Source organism: Planococcus citri, chromosome 3 (assembly GCF_950023065.1).
Source record: "Planococcus citri chromosome 3, ihPlaCitr1.1, whole genome shotgun sequence".
In the NCBI taxonomy this organism is placed as follows: Eukaryota; Metazoa; Arthropoda; class Insecta; order Hemiptera; family Pseudococcidae; genus Planococcus; species Planococcus citri.
The window spans coordinates 22,076,428-22,093,639 of NC_088679.1; the positions used below are offsets into that span (position 1 = coordinate 22,076,428).

At 32.4% G+C, this 17,212-nt stretch overlaps 1 protein-coding gene across 1 annotated transcript in view; it reads left to right on the forward strand.

The window, feature by feature from the left end:
- The first annotated feature begins 344 nt into the window (after nt 1-344).
- Nucleotides 345-17,212, forward strand: part of LOC135841129 (uncharacterized) — a 53,634-nt gene continuing 36,766 nt past the window's right edge. Inside the window, exon 1 of the mRNA XM_065357946.1 lies at nt 345-696. Coding sequence (XP_065214018.1) covers nt 669-696 — 28 coding nt within the window. The 5' untranslated portion in view covers nt 345-668. The remainder of the gene's footprint in view (nt 697-17,212) is intronic.

The following is a 17,212-nucleotide window of genomic DNA, read 5'->3' on the forward strand; positions in this document are numbered from 1 at the left end:
CTCCTCTCCCTCTCTCTTTAGCTACCTTGCAATTACTTACCTAAATTCTTATTTTTTTTTAAAAACCACCTTAACCTTGAAACGAAAACGTCATCGATACATTACGCACGAATTTCCATCTGAAATTTCGACCCGATCGAAGAAAATAGACGGCCGGAAAATCCGACACTTCTCAGGAAGTCAGCCAGCGAAAACTTCCGTCCACAAAAAGCTGCGTAATCGAGGCGAAAGTGTGGCTTTTTAGACAGGTTTTATTTTGTACCTTGTACCATCAACTCATTATACCTATTACGTTGATCAACGGTTTTATTTTACGATCCGAGCCGAATGTAACCGAAGTCCATGTGCGGTGAGCGCGTAAAAGACGTGTAACGTGTATTACGCTATCGTCAGCGTCTAATTATATTATTTCTCACCGTAGTTCGTGTGACAGAATCCTCGTGGAGGGCCCTATCTTTATCGTGACGAGTGTTTTTTTTCTCTTATATTCTTGGTTCGAATAGTTTGAACGTGTTCGGGCATTTTTTTCGCTGAATTTGGTGACGAGTGAATTAATAAGTAATTTGGTTATTTTTTTCAACGCGAGATTTACAAGTGATGTGTTTCGGCGTTATGCGTTTGATTTTATAGTGAAATTGGTTCGGTGATTGGTGAAGTGATTGATCAGCATGGCGACCATTGAGGATATATTTTCAGGTAATTTGTAGAAATGTTTTGTAGGTATTTAGAGACTAGAGAGGTGTATGTCTGGGTAGAGTTGTTGACAAGTTCGTGAGCTGTAGAGCTTTGGGTTTCCAAGTTTTGCTACCTACCTAATGAAAATAAATATCTGAGTAATCTCAACTAGAAAAAAAATCCATCCTCAAATTGTACTGGTGGAAAATTTGTCGAAAAAACTCTGAATATTCCATTTTTTGAAAAAGAAAACAAACTGAAATTAAACATTACAGTCGATACTACTCTGACTCTCCCGAAAATGGATTTTCAAAGAGTTTTCTTTTAGAGCTCTTCAAATCTACAACAGGGTGCTCTTTACATCTCACTCTGCTCTTTTGAAAACTATCAAAAATTGTACTCTTTCCGGCTCTTTACTCCAAATTAGCATAAGAATGACTGCAAATTGATTAAATTTCACTGAAATTCAGCAAAACTTGAAAAAATGCATCATTAGTTAAAGTGTCACGAAAATATTCAAGAATTACCAACTAAAAATTGATGAAACATGGCGAGATTTCAGCAGAATTTCTTCTAAAGTGTCTAAAATATCAAAAAGATTGTTAAAAGTTGTGGTAAATTGATCAAATGTCATGGAAATGAAATGGAATTGAGCAAAAATCACATAAAATGGGTACCTACATTAAACTGAAATTAACATATAAACTATTTAAAGTTGTCATTGTTATCAAAAATCGATTAATTTTCGGAAAAATTGAAAAAAATTCAATCAAAATTTCTAAAATTATCGTTAAAACTTGTTTTTTGATGGTTAAATACAAAGATGTTTTCAATTTGTTCATAATAATAACTCTTTTTTATCAGGAAATATGTGTGGTTAGTTTTTTCCATTGAGGTTTTTGTACCTGAGATTATATAAGGACATGTATTTCGAGCGAAATGTAGAATGCTCACCTTTTCAAAAAAAATTTCTATATGTACACATTAGAACCTTTAATTTGAACCACCCTGTATGCATACTTTTTCAAACTGCTTAGAAGTCATGATACAGTTCTGTGAATTGAAATTTTCGTAGTACATAATTTCAATATAAATGTGTTTCTTTTCTTTCGTTGAATAAAAATTATATTCAATGTTTTATCAATTGTCTTGAAATTTCGTAATTTATAATGTGTATAAAATTCGTTGAAAATGATGACTGATGACTACCTATATTAATGATAAATTGTCCAATATTTTGCTTATATTTTATGTCTTCCTATAGAAATTAAAAAAAAAAGTAAACATATATACCTAACTGGTTAAAAATAGGTGGATACTTTCTAGGCACCTAATACTTACCTACCTACGTATAATTGCAAGGTATTTATTTAGTTGTTTACATAGCTATCAATAACCAGAACGATTCGAGCATATGTATAAGTTCAACCACACGTAAAATTAATTAAACCGCAGTTTTCTACACATTTTATCGTTCGCAGTTTTATTTTATAACGTAAACAGAATGCAGATTTCAAATTTCGGAGGTTAACGAATAAAATAAAAAATAATTTAGGCTATTTTTTCGATGGGTAGGTAATTCAATTATGGAATTTTTCCGGTGAAAATTGAGGATACAGGTATACTAGAATGAGGAGTTGAATATGGTGGGGCGAAGAAAGAAACGAGAAATGGACGTGTTTCGAGCATGACATTGGCATGTACCTAATAAAAGAACAAAACCGACTTTGCTAATTTTTTTTTTTGGAAGGATTTGTTATGGAGACAATATGGAAATGAAGAAAATAAAAACCTGAAACTACCTAAGTACTTACAATTGGTACTTATAAAATGAACTTTAATTTTGACTTGCCAATTTTTACTACGTTAATTAAACTCCGAGAAGGAGGAGGGGGAGGAGAAAGAAGAGAGGGTACACCAAAGCCTTTTCTGTAAATCTTGAAACAAACTCGTATAAAAATGTCACTTTCTGGCTCAATATGTTTAAAATCCTCTTGATCTGTTTTAAAATCCTATAATTAATACTTAGTTAAGTTTTGAAAAAAATTATGAAAAGTTAATTTTTTTTGAAGTTACTTTTTTAAAAATGATGTTTGCCCCATTTGCCTATTTAATCCTACATATAATACTGAAAATACCATTTGCATCAATTTTTCTCAGTCTCAGATTCGAAATCCAATCACTTTTAATTTTTTTTTGTTTTTACACTTTCTAACTCAATTTCAAATAAATTTTCAAGTTGGCGAAAAAACTTTTTTTCATATGTATAAAAACCCAAAACAAACGGTTCTCTTGGTTCAAATCTTCTTTTTCCAAAAAGTTTTAAATTTCTGAGAGTTTTAAATGCAAACACAGAGATGTAAAAACTTAAACTAGAACTAAATGTAACAAAAATATAGGCTCCTAAACTAAGTTAAAAAAATTAGCCAAAAAAATTACTCGAACCTGAAAATTAGAACTAGAAATAGAACTGAAACTGAAACTGGAACTTAAACTTATACATGAAATAAAACTGGAACTGGAACTAAAACGATATCAGATTTACAATCGTCACTGTTTAAACATTAAAAATAAAAAAATGTACAATAATTTGATCATTTTTAGAATGGATTTTTGATCTACTTACAATAAGGGTGAAAAGATCAAAAATTTCAAATCAAGCTTTATCGCATTTTTTTGTCATTTTGATTTTGAATGGTTTGATCTTCGATTAATTATTATTGAGTTCTTTAAAACTAAAAATATCTATCAAAGTATTAGAATTCATCAAAAAATATGAAGAAGAAGTTTCTCCTTCCAATTCATTTAATTCTGAAGAATTGCTTTTATTGTTTTTTTGTTTTTTGTTCCACTTCTAAAAAAGTTTTTTTTTTTTTTTTTTTTTTTAAACAAACTTCAAATCAAACATTACCTACTAACAAGGGAGGTGCCCCAGGTGACATGCACCAATTTCAATGATTCTTGCACCATTGGATAGAGAACATCGAACATGGTCTACCACGAAATTTTCAGCTGCTGAAGTTGATATTTCAGCTTTCCAGGGCGACTTTTCGATTTTCACAGGGGAATTTTGAAAAATTGGCCAAAAATAGTCGGCGCAGGTCACATACCGAAACCTTCCATATTATTTGGGCATTTCAGTACATATGATGAGACTAGCCTGTGGTGAAATTTTCAGCTGCTGAAGTTGATATTTCAGCATTCCAGGGCGATTTTTCGACTTTTTCAAAATAATTGCAATGTGAAAATCGAAAAATCATCCTGGAAGACTGAAATATCAACTTCAGCAGCTGAAAATTTGGGGTTAGACTGTGTTTGATGTCCTCTATCCAATGATGCAAGAATCGTTGAAATCGGCGAATGTCACCTGGGGCACCCCCCTTGTAAGTATCTAATTGGGAAATCAAAGTGGATTTTTTTATTATTTAAAAAAAACATTCTCTGTTTTTTTTCGACTTTTAAATCACAGGATTCTGAACGTTGTTTCAAACGTTTTGAGTGTTTGAAATAGCCAACTGCGCATTTTTATGAAAATTTCTTCAAAAATATGTTTTTCTCGATATTTACCTACTTGAAAAACTTACCTACTTACCAATAATAAAACACCAAAAGAACACTGATTTGTGTATTATAAGCTTTCAAAAAGGGATGCTAAAGGGGCGGAATGGGAATTTAATACCCAAACTGACAGTTTTGTTCGGTAAGATCATATGTGAGGGCGCATACGAAAAGGGTCCAAATGACTCAAAAAAAAAAGTTCTCTGAAATTGTTGTAGGAACCCATTAAAGAGTTCCTACAACAATTTCAGAGAACTTTTTTTTTTTTTTTTTGGTCGTATGGTCCCTTTTCGTATGCGCCCTCACATATTTTCAGAGTAAAAATAATTTTCCCTACACCTATACACCTAAAGATGAACCCATTTTTAATTTTTGTTTTTTTTTTTAAATCAAAAAATTACCTATAACCTATTTTTTATTTTTTCCTCTTTGAAATGAAGACTACTTATAGAGTCAAAAATTCAATTTTTAAGTTTTTTTTTCTTTTCAATGTATCTAATCAGATTTAATGAGCAATTGAGTGATGATTGAGGGAGTCGAGTAACTGTAAGATTTCAAAGTATGTACGTACAAGTTGAAATATTACGCGAAGAAGAATATTAATGGGTTCTAAGAAGTAATTACTTTAATAAAATCATTTAAACTGTTTCTTTATACTCTTCCTACTTTATTGTTGACCCTTTTCTGCGTTGAATTTAAGTTTCCAAATAGATATGTACAACTTGTATTAGTTGTATTTACTTATATAATAGTACAAATGTAGGGAAATATTTCAAAAGCACCGCAGACCTACATTTTGTTATAAGAGTTTGTATGTACATTATTAATTATTTTCATTTACCTTGAAATACAAATCATCATAATATGATGTATTCGATTATCTAGCCTTGATAAACTTTTCTATATTCCATTAAAAATATTATTTTTACCGATTTTATATTACAAAATCGAAATAATTTTGTGTTAAATTGCCAATTAAGAATTGAAAATTTCCGCAAACAGCGAGATTTTAGTACGAACCTACTGCTACTTTGTACTTTGTTTATATTATTTTCTCCACTATAGCCGGCTCCTACCGTATAGGTATTTAGGAAAGTACACGTTCGTCTACGTACATTAGCGTTTACAAACACTAAAAATCTGCTAATTAAGTCGCATTTTGTCGGTACCTAGCTAATTCTGTGAAAATATAATCACGCAATAGGGCATTAGACTAATATCAAACAGCCTTCCGATAGATATTACCATTATTATATGTAGGTAGTAGGTATTTACGAGTAGGTACTCATATCATCGTATGAATGATTTAATTTTTCATTTTAATCAGCATCAAGTACGCACTGGACAGCTGACTGACGATGATGACTGATTTTAGGATGCCAATGTATTAATTTTGCGTGTAATTAAATTCGACGACGACGAAGATGTCGCAGTTCAGCAGCTAGTATATGAAAATGCTACTGAATAAATTTTATCGTCGAGTTGACCATTTTAATTAAGTCAAGCAATACACTTGATATGTCTCGACCACGCCTTTACGTTTATAATTATTACATTAATAGGATGGAAATTAATTTTATTACGTTAAGTACGAAATGCTGTACAAATGAAATATTTCAACTCTTCGTTGAGCTTATACTACAAGGGTTGATTTTAAGTTATTAATTTACTAGTAACTGACAGTGTTTCTGCCTACGTACGTCAACGAGCGTATACATTTTGATGTTTTATTCCTGGATGTATTTTTTTCTTTTGAGTGTACCTAACTAATTTTAAAATATATAGCAAAAAAAGCTTCGTAAATAAGCCTACTCTTATTCCTAGTTTGAACTAAAAGGTGTAAAATTTTACTATCGCTAAAATTATACTCATTTAGGTACCACTTTATCACCAATTGCAATGTAACCAAGTAGGTAGCTTGAATGTTGATTTGTCGTTAAATTTTATGATTATCTACACTCATTGGTTCATATGCTGTAAGTCTCTAGGTACCTATTTATGGTTTAGTTTGAAATAAATCGTATTGATTCCTAGACCGTAGGCATTGAATTTACTATTCAGTCGATTATAACATAGTACAATACTTACGACTAATACCTACCTTACCTACCTATAGACTTGTTCGAGTATTTCTTTGCTAATTGAAATTATTACTAAATTTTCTTATCAGCGATTATTCAAATATGGTCACATACCTACTTACTTACTCGTATTTTCATTTTACTTTGCTTGCAATTTCTATCGTGAAAACGAGCTTACTTATCATCATGCTCCTGTTAATTCACTTTTTTTTTTTTCAAACGTTCTAATTCAATTGAGTAAATATCAACCATTCCTTCAAGATTAAGATTAATCTGCTGAATAGTAAAATCACTTCATTCAGGGAATATTTTGAATCACACTCTTTTAGCAATGTAAAAAATTGAATCAATTTTTAAAATAAATTCAAAATTCGGTTTCAAAAAAAAAAACAACCAGAGGATCAAACCAAAAAAAAAAAAAATTGTGCAGCATCAAATGTCACGAGTGGTTTTTTTATTCTTGAGAGTTTTACATGTAAAAATATCTGTTCACAACTCAAACTAATTTTCGACATCGGATCCTAAAACTGATAACCTGCCTATACTTTTATTTTGTGTTCAGCAAGGTCTGATCGGGTGAGATTGACACCAAGGATGCAAACATTCAAAAAAATAGAAAGGTAGGGGTTGCAATCAAGTCTTCTAAACTTTTTTTTCAATGACATAAAGTATTGTTGAGAGAATGCCAACTTTCATTCTTCGGTATAGCTTTTTACTGCTGTACCTTGTTTGTAAAAAGATTTCTACTCCGGGGTAAAATATTCGGCTTGTCAGTGATGAAAAGTAAAAAATAAACTAGCATGATAAATATTTTACTCTCCGCCGGAGAATTACTAAGAACAGAACTGTCACTATCACTTTAATAATATTGCATACGTGTAGCGATGAATGAGCTAAAAAAAAATCCAATCACTCCGGGAGGTAAAAGCTGTTAATACGCGACAAGTTTTTTATAATTATTTTCCAAGCTAAATGCGTAAGTAAGTAGATGTGCGTAGCAATAACCTTTATGCATATTAAAGTAAAGTAAGTATGTAACGATCTATAGGTAACTAATCAGGTAGAAATAAAAAATACTACCTATTAGGAAACAATTTGATGTTAAAATGAAATTCATTTGTTTTGGTGAAGTTTTGGGTGCAAATCAAGATGTTCCGAAGATCGATGAAGGGCAAAAGTGAATTAATGAATAAATCCATCTATAAATAAGATTACATTTTCGGAGGAGGAAATAACTTTCAAAAATTCCAAATTAAAACAGGAGAATTACTCATAGCTGATTTTTTCAGCCCCTACGAAAAGGAAATTGGTGTACTTATTCCAACGAGATCAAAAGTTTTTCAACCGAACAAAGATGAGTCGATAGAGGACTCCAAAATACACCAACTGTCGAAATTTCAAGTTCTGAAATCCATTTTTCGATTTTTGACGAATTTTTAAAAATTCAAATTCGAGCCAAAAGTGAATCAAAATTTTAAAATGTTGCCAAATTGACCAAAAAAGCTGAAATTCTGTTTGTACCTCATTTTCAATCTCTCGAGAGTCGATTGGAGAGAGTTTTGAACCTTGCTGGAGCTTCGAGCAGATTTTTAAATTCCTCAGTTTTGGGAAAAAATTCTGCCTACTTGAGGGTGGAAAATTGGATTTACTACCTTTGCGACCATTTCGATCGATCAAGGAACGTACATATTTTCAAAACCTTTTTAGGTCGGCTCAAAACAAAAATTTCTCCCAGCAAATATTTCTGAAACAAATCCGTTGGAGGCTCCAAAACGATTATTATCACCATCCGACTCGGAAGGATTCAGAATTTTTTCCTTCACAGGCACAAGAAAAATTATTTTTCAATTTTTTGTTTCAAAAACAATCATTGGACAAAATTTTAGATTTGAACCGGCACAAAAAAGATGTATCGCCCACCTTTAAGCCAATTTTCAGCATTTTTTGAGATGTGAAACCTGCTTGTTTTGAAAGCATTTCTCACTTTAGGGACCACTGGGCTTATAGTTTTAACGAATGAAATTTACCCCAATTTTCGCTTTTTTGTTGATTGATTTAGCAAATTTTGAGCATCTACATAAATGTTCATTTTCCACCTTGACGATCTTCAATTTTTTTTTTGTGAAAATTCTATGAATAATAATTTAAAAAAAATTGCGCCAAATAAAAAAAACATCTTGCGCAGTAGGCAAGATTAACCGACTTTGCTCTGTTATACAGGAAAATAAACAAACAATTAAACAATTGGTTTTATAAACAATTTGAGGCGTGTAATTTCTAATTTACAAAACAAATACTAAAATTTACCAATTTACCAAAATTTACGGGTTTACCAAAATTTAGCTGTTTACCAAAATTTAGCTATTTACCAAAATTTGCCAATTTACCAAAAATTACCAAAATTTACCGATTTACCAAAATTTATCAATTTACCGAAATTTACCAATTTACTGAAATTTATCAATTTACCGAAATTTATCAATTTACCAAAATTTACCAAATTTTACCAATTTACCAAAATTTACCAACTTACCAAAATTTACCAATTTACCATCATTTACAAATTTACCAAAAATTACCTCAGCAATTTACTAACATTTACCTCAGTAATTTACCAGACATTACCCACTAATTTACCAATTTTCCAATTTACCAAAAATTACCCCAGCAATTTACCAACATTCACCTCAGTAATTTACCAGACATTTCCTCACTAATTTACCAATTTTTTACCGAATTTTTTTTAATTACCCCAGTAATTTACTGCCAAAGGTTTTTACCAATTTACCAAACTTTACCAATTTACCAAAACAAAAATTACCCAAGCAATTTACCAAAATTTTCGACCAACTTTAATTACGAGCAATTCACCAAAAATAACTAATCATTTTATTTACTAAAAATTACTATTAATTCACCAAAAAAAAAAAATTATCAAAATTTACTGGCTATTTACCAAAAACTTGATGTTTTTTGTTGAAACAAAAATTACACTAGAAACTTTTGAAAAATTTTGATTTTTTATGGCAAAAAAATTTTGGACGGATAAAATTAACAAAAAAATTAACAAAAAAAAATCAACAAAAAATTTACTCCTCTTGACTCACGCGGGATTCGAACTCCCGACCTCCGGCGCACCAATCTGCAACCTACACACCCTAACCACCCCATCTGTTTGTTGGGGGTGAGCCGTTTGCGAGATATAAGGGTTTACACAAATTTCTGCTTATCCACAACGTTGAAACACACTTAAACGTTCATATCTCGTAAACGGCTGAATCGATTTCCACCAAATTAAAAATTTCTCAAGTTCAGTATCAAAGGAATATTTTGCCATCATCAGTTTCGACTTAAAGTTCGGAGCTTTAGAGTTCAGCCCGGCACAAATTTATACATAAATTGATATATAAATATATAAATAAATAAATATATATCTATATAAACTTATCTCGTTTTGCGCCATATGTCTTATCGTGATCAGCACACTTCAATTCGTCAAGAAAACCCACCCCCACCCAAACCCTCAACCATCATGACAAATACAATACCTTGACTTTCCGTTTCACGGCAAAGTCGGTAATACCTAATCATGAGAGAAGGACATTTCAGGGCAGGGTTATTCCATGTCAATTCAACCCACTTTTTGAGTCATATCTTTCGATTTCGCTCAAATTTTGTTTACAATATCTACCAATCCAGTAAGTGAGAAACCCGCAATCAGTTTGGTCCCACTCCGCTCAGGGGCCGGGTGGGGGGCTTCCATTATTTTCACATTGTCTCGAGGTACTCAACTTCAGCAGCGCATTCCTCCGAAGCTATGATACATTGATCAAAACTGATTTCACAGTTCAAACGGGCATTAAATTTTGAATTTTTTAAGCATTTTGAAATTTGCAAAAGTTGAAAGTTGAACTTTCAAATTGAAAGTTCAAATTTCAAAATAGCGCTGTAAGTGGGAGCTACCATTTAAAAATCAAAAAAAATTTCCATCGATGTACCTTTTTATGCTTTTTTGAGTTATTATATTTTCAAGATGGGATTTCTAAATTCAATTGAGGGGGAGTACCCTCACCGCCAATTTTGGGTAAAACTTTCAAAAAAAAAACCTGGGGCATGTGACATATTGAATTGTATGTTTTTGGTGACGTTGAACACGAATATGACGTCAGATTTTTGATTGGACCCCATACACGGCCCCCAGCACCTCCCCAAAGGGGGTAAAAGTCGAAAAAATGATTACATTCGTGTGACACATGACATAGTATGTTTTTGGTGACGCTAAATACGAATATGACATCAGATTTTGAATTGGACCCCATCCACGGCCCCCAGCACCTCCCCAAAGGGAGTAAAAGTCAAAAAAAATGATTTCATTCGTGTGACATATGAAATTTTTGGACTTTTACCTACTTGGGGAGGTTCTGGGGGCCATGGATGAGGCAATTTAAAAATCTAAGGTTATATTCGTGTTCAGCGATATCGAAAACATACTATTTCATGTGTCACACGAATGAAACCATTTTTTTGACTTTTATCCCTTTGGGGAGGTGCTGGGGGCCGTAGATGGGGTCCAATTCAAAATCTGACGCCATATTCGTATTCAGCGTCATCAAAAACATGCTGTTTCATATGCCACACGAATGAAATCATTTTTTTCGACTTTTACCCCCTTTGGGGAGGTGCTGGGGGCCGTGTATGGGGTCCAATCAAAAATCTGACGTCATATTCGTGTTCAACGTCACCAAAAACATACAATTCAATATGTCACATGCCCCAGGGTTTTTTTTTGAAAGTTTTACCCAAAATTGGCGGTGAGGGTACTCCCCCTCAATTGAGAGATCCCATCTTGAAAATATAATAATTCAAAAAAACATCAAAAGGTACATCGATGGAAATTTTTTAAGATTTTTAAATGATAGCTCCCACTTACAGCGCCGTTTTGAAATTTGAACTTTCAATTTGAAAGTTCAACTTTCAACTTTTGCATATTTCAAAATGCTTAAAAAATTCAAAATTCAATGCTCGTTTTGAACTGTGAAATCAGTTTTGATCAATGTATCATAGCTTCGGAGGAATGCGCTGCTGAAGTTGAGTACCTCGAGACAATGTGAAAATAATGGAAGCCTCCCACCCGGCCCCTGAGGGGGGTGGGACCAAACTGATTGCGGGTTTCTCACTTACTGGGTTGGTAGATATTGTAAAAAAAAATTGAGCGAAATCGAAAGACATGACTTTCAAAATTGCCTTTTTTGGGTCGAATTGACATGGAATGACCCGCAGTCAACTTACCGAATAAACATTCTGAATTTAAAGGTCAAATTTCTGAGAAGAAATTAATAACCAACAGCCTCAGATTTCTCCCTCCTCACCTCTCAAAGAATAGATTCCCGGGAAAAATTTTGAAGTAAGTATTTTTGTCTCTACTCTCCATTTTTCAAGTACCTATCTATTAACTGAAGAATGAAACGACTTTATTCCTTCATTCGTAAAGTAAACACTTCATCGAATTAAACATTTTCACAACTTTTGAGCCATTCTACGTAGAGTAATTTAAAATTTCTGGAGAAAATCGAAAACGCCCTGGAGGTACCAGAATTACCTACTTAAGTAATAGATACCTAGTTTTCGAAATGGAGGGGTGAGTGTTGAATAAAAGTATGATTTAAAAAAAAATCAAACCAAAAAATTTAAAAATTATTATAGATACATATAAAACAGTTTTGTTAAATTTTTAAAAAATTCTTCAAAAATCAAAATAATAACTTTAGGTAGCACCTAAAATTGTAGTTACAGAAGTTTCATTACATGCTCTTTCGATCTAGCTTGGTTTCATTCAAATTGGAGACTGTCTCAATGAATGAAGTTATTTTTTTTCTGTACCTAGTTATTTATTATTTACTCGTACATTTTTATCTATTCGTAATTGAGTCATGAGTTTCATCATCAATTCATTGTGGCATTAATCTTCACCTAATTTAATTTATCAGTGATTCATTCTTCAAGGAACGATTTTTTTTTTTTTAAGAACCATGTTCAATTCTCATTGATGGATTCTCCAAAGTCCAATAATCGAATAATGTTTCGTTTTTCTTTGTTGTACACTTACCTAACAGGCCCGTAGCCAGGATTTTTTTCAGTCGGGGCAGATGGAATTGTGATCAGGGCATGAAAATTTACCTAAATTTATGTGTTGTTGAGGAAGGGGGGGGGGGGTCGCAAATTATGTAATATTTTTTTTAGAAATTTCAATTTTGTAAAAGAAAAAGAAAGCAAAATTGTTTCGAAAATGTGTGTTTCGGGGCAAACTGCCCCCTATGCCCTCCTTTCGATGGTCCTGCATAGGCTGCATACATATAACATCTTGCTGCAAAAATTTCATTTTACGAGTGCATTAGTTTATCGATGTGTCGACGAACTCATAACAAAATGAGAGGATATTGTGGCAAACGGAAATTCTCTCCATGTATTTGTTTTTTTTTTATACATATGCAGCGATAAGGAGCAATTTGTTACAATAAAGATATATGAATGGTGGACAGGATATCGAAACAGATACCTAGCTTATCATATCTTTTCTCGTCCGTCTGTTCTGCACATGAAAACATGATTTCACTCTTAGATTTCATCACAAGAATGGAATCTCGATGTACGCATGCACATCCTCTTCGTACACAGTGTTATTTATCTAAAATATAAAGCATATCTTTATCTACATATATAAAAACTATAGGTACCTAGACCTACCATACTGTACAACATATTCGCACATGGAAATAGGTACCTTCCTACCTACCTAATTTGAGCATCAAATCCAAGTCATGAAATACCTGCAATCAAAACCTGTAGCACATACACTCACTTACGTGTTCGAGTTATATACCCAGATAAGTAACGTATACCTAGCTTATTCTTTATGCATATTTCGATGACGTCACACGAGCTTCCTAAAGGAATTTCCTGATCTCACAGACTGGAAGCTCGCGAATACTCCTAGGTTCGCCGCCGATAGCGAAACTCTACGTGACAAGAATGATTAAACTTTCAGGGAGGAAACCAACCACACGTCCACATTGTCTCTCATCTAACTCGAATGGAATATACCTACTTTTTGCCCAACGGTACAGCATTGTTTACCTTTTGAGCCGCCTCCACCACGATATAGTCAACAGTCGACAGCCGACAACCGACCTGTTCGTACAATGCCCATAAATAATACTCACTTTAAACGCTAATGCGCCATAAAAGCTAATCATATTTACTTTGTTAATTGCTCTTACCAAAGAGAAAAATCTATATATCGTAATTAACGTCATCATTGTACATTATCTATAGATCCCCATACATTTACCTCTTATTACCTACTCACTCCTTGTCAGCTCGCACCTTAGATATGTACTTACGATCGAAACCATACCATATCGTACGTATTATTTTTTCGCAACGAGAAATTCGGCTTTTACTTTTAATAGGCCATTTGGCCGACTACATCACTTTTAACGTAATCGATGTACGGATCGTTTATATCGATGAACCGTTTCTCGTCTCGATTGAAAGTAAAAACTGTACATTGGTACGGTATAAGTATTCGGTATTCTAAACCAGAGACACGTGCTTTACCAATTATGCAGCTTGATTGATGTATATTCTTTCAGTATCACATGTACCCTTATCTGGTAATAAGGCTGATCGTCTTTTACCGCACAAACTCTACAAGTCTACAATATACCATACTCGACTGGTTATACAAAGTACCTATATGACCATTTCATCTCGTAAGTATTTCCGTAATAAATACCTACCTACCAACGTAGCACTATACCTAACTAATGTTGTGGCATGTGGTGTCAGTTCTGACTGATGCCAAATTCGCGATAAGTGGTTCGTTTTAAGAACCGTTTCAAGGTTTATGATTTATTAGATTTTTATTCAATTTTCCTAAAAAAAAAAAATAATGCATAAATATAATGTACGTAGAGTACTATAGGAAAGTATACTACCTAGTAATTTTATGATTGGTATTTTCACGATGTTTTTCCCATCAAAACGTGTAATTTTTTTAAACACAACAACAGCTCTGCAATTAGATTGTTAATTGAATTGAGTAAAAAATGAGTATAGACGAACAAATCTGTAAAATATTATTAGCAGTGAACTGTTGATGAGAGGAAAAAATCGCTACTGGGAGAATAGGGGAGCTTTTTCCTGGTCCTGGAGAGCGTTACGAGGGGGTTGGCTTGAAGTAGAGACTCAGTTGAATAAGCTATAGCTATATATTGAAAGAAATGATTTGTCTGGAATGGTATTCTGTTAAACTATGTTCATGGTCGACCTCAACTTTAACCCTGAACTTGACATTAATTATGAGTATTTTATTTTCGAACAGAACATTATTTTCTCAAGTTTATAGAATTTCGTGTCACTTCGAGATGTTTTCGAGGGATTGAGACATCCCATGGAAAATGAATTCTATAAAAAAACATTGAAAAATTTTCTATGGAATTTTATGTCCCAGAATGTACCTATAAAATTTTATCAAATCTCATTTAATTTGATGTACCTACTTGGATAAAATTCTATCGAACTTGTATTCTTTTGTTTTAAAAAATGATATTTAATTAGTAGGAAATGGTCTAATTAACGTTAAAATGTAATTTGCACCTAAAATGTGAAGTAGTGTAACAAATTTCATCAAAAAAGCGAAAAAAAATTTTCAAAAAATATGACTGGCTTTGCTGGGGTTCGAACCTTCGACCTTCCACACCTCAACCACTATACCACCCTGTTCCATGAGAGAAGAGGTATTAAGAAAATTTATCAGGGGTTGAAACTGTTAAAAACCCCAAAACCAAAAATGAAGGAAAAACCAATTATAAATCTGTTTTGTGCAAAACTCAAAACCAAAAATGAAAAATATTTGATCAAAACCACTTGACCAAAAACCAAATATAAAAAATTCAAAATTTAAATCATCAGAAATGCCAAAATATGTGTGATGTTTTGACATTTTATGCATTAATAAATTGACTAGTAGAAATGAATACAATAATTAATAATATACTAATACTACCTAGAATTAGGCGGCATAATGCAATAATTGGCAGGAAAAAAACCCTGAAAACTGAAACCAAAAACCCAATACCAAATAAAAGTAGCAAAAAACTGTAACCAAACCCAAAAACCAAAAACCAATTATCAAAAGGTGAAAACTGAACTGAAACCAAAAACCAAAAATCAATTTTTTAACAGTTTCAACCCCTGAAATTTATATTCTCTTTCCCAGGGTCTGGACTTGGAAAATTTTTGAGATTGTTTGATCAAATTTTATAAAATCAGGTAAGTAGAGTTTGATTAAATTTAATCAAACTTGATCAAGATGAATATCTTGTCAAACAGAAATTTTTTTCAGTGAAACAGAAGTTCATAACTTTCATCCAGTTTTATGCAATTCTATAAAATTGGATAAAATAAAAGTATAACAAATTAACTATTAAGTGATGCATACTTTGATCAATTTTGATATAGCTTTATAAAAGTTGATCAAACAATATCATGTTTTATATAACTTTCAAGAATACGTTATATCCAACTCTATAAAACTTTATACTACTTCATCAACTTTTACAAATCTTTATAAAATCACATCAAACGTTTTGTATTGTACTACATCAAACCTCATCAAACTTTATCAACTTTCACCAATTTTTATAAAATTTAATAAAACTTTGTGTGTTTACTACATCAAACTTTATCAAATTTTACCAATTTTTATAAAATTGAATAAAACTTCATGTGTAGGTATATTTCATCAAATTTCATCAAACTTCATAAAACTTTATCAATTTTTATGAATTTTTATGAAATTATAGAAAACTTTACATTCACAGTTGAAATCCACTGGATCTAATCAGATATAATTTTATAAACATTGATAGAATTTTACAAAACTTGATCAAATTTTTCATCCAATTTGATCAAATAAGATCAAATTTGATAAATTTTTATTGAACTTTATCGAATCATTTTCCCATGGGATAGTCTTCCATTGACCCTTTTTTCAAAGATAGTACTCGAGGAGATTTGAATGGGAGTGGGCAAACAAAAAAAGTCACGATGACAAATTACCTATCTCCAAAATTGAAGGGGCAAATAACATCTATTTGAAAATTCAAAATTTTTCAAAGTCTAGTGCACCACAAGTCGGAAATTTTGAATCAAGTTTGCCCCTTTAATTTTGAAGATGAGTTCGTCCGGCCCTGGTTCATCTCCCTCAGTACACTGAAAAAAAAAAAAACAATAAAAATTACTATTTCAGTACAGTAACCGGATCCAATCCAAAAATAATAGTGATTTTTACTCAGCCAAAAAATACATTTTACTATAGAATTAGGTCAAATTTATTACTCTCATAGTAAAATTTACTAATCTCATAGTAAAATTTACTAATCTCATAGTAAAAATCGCAATATTTTTGAATGGGATCCGGTTACTGTATGAAATAGTAAAAATTATCCATAATTTTTTTTTCCGTGTAAGTATATATCTACAGTTGAATTTTGGTAGACGATTTCCGGGATACCCCCCTAATGACAATTGAATGTGCGTAACGCGTACTCCCTTCAGCATACGGATACGCACACTGAATCAGCACACATACTGCAGGCAGAACGCCTACTGATCAACAGTACGTATTTTTTAGTTCAAAAACTGCATGCGTTCGGTGTACTGAAAATCAGTGTGCGGAACGTTGGCAGATTCTGTATGCGTATTTGCTGGCAGAACGCCTGCTGATCAACAGTACCGATTTCTAAGCTGAAAAACGCGATGCGTTCGGTATACCGAAATTAAGTGTGCGGAACGTTGGCAGATTCTGTTGGCGTATTTGCTGACTGAACGTCAAC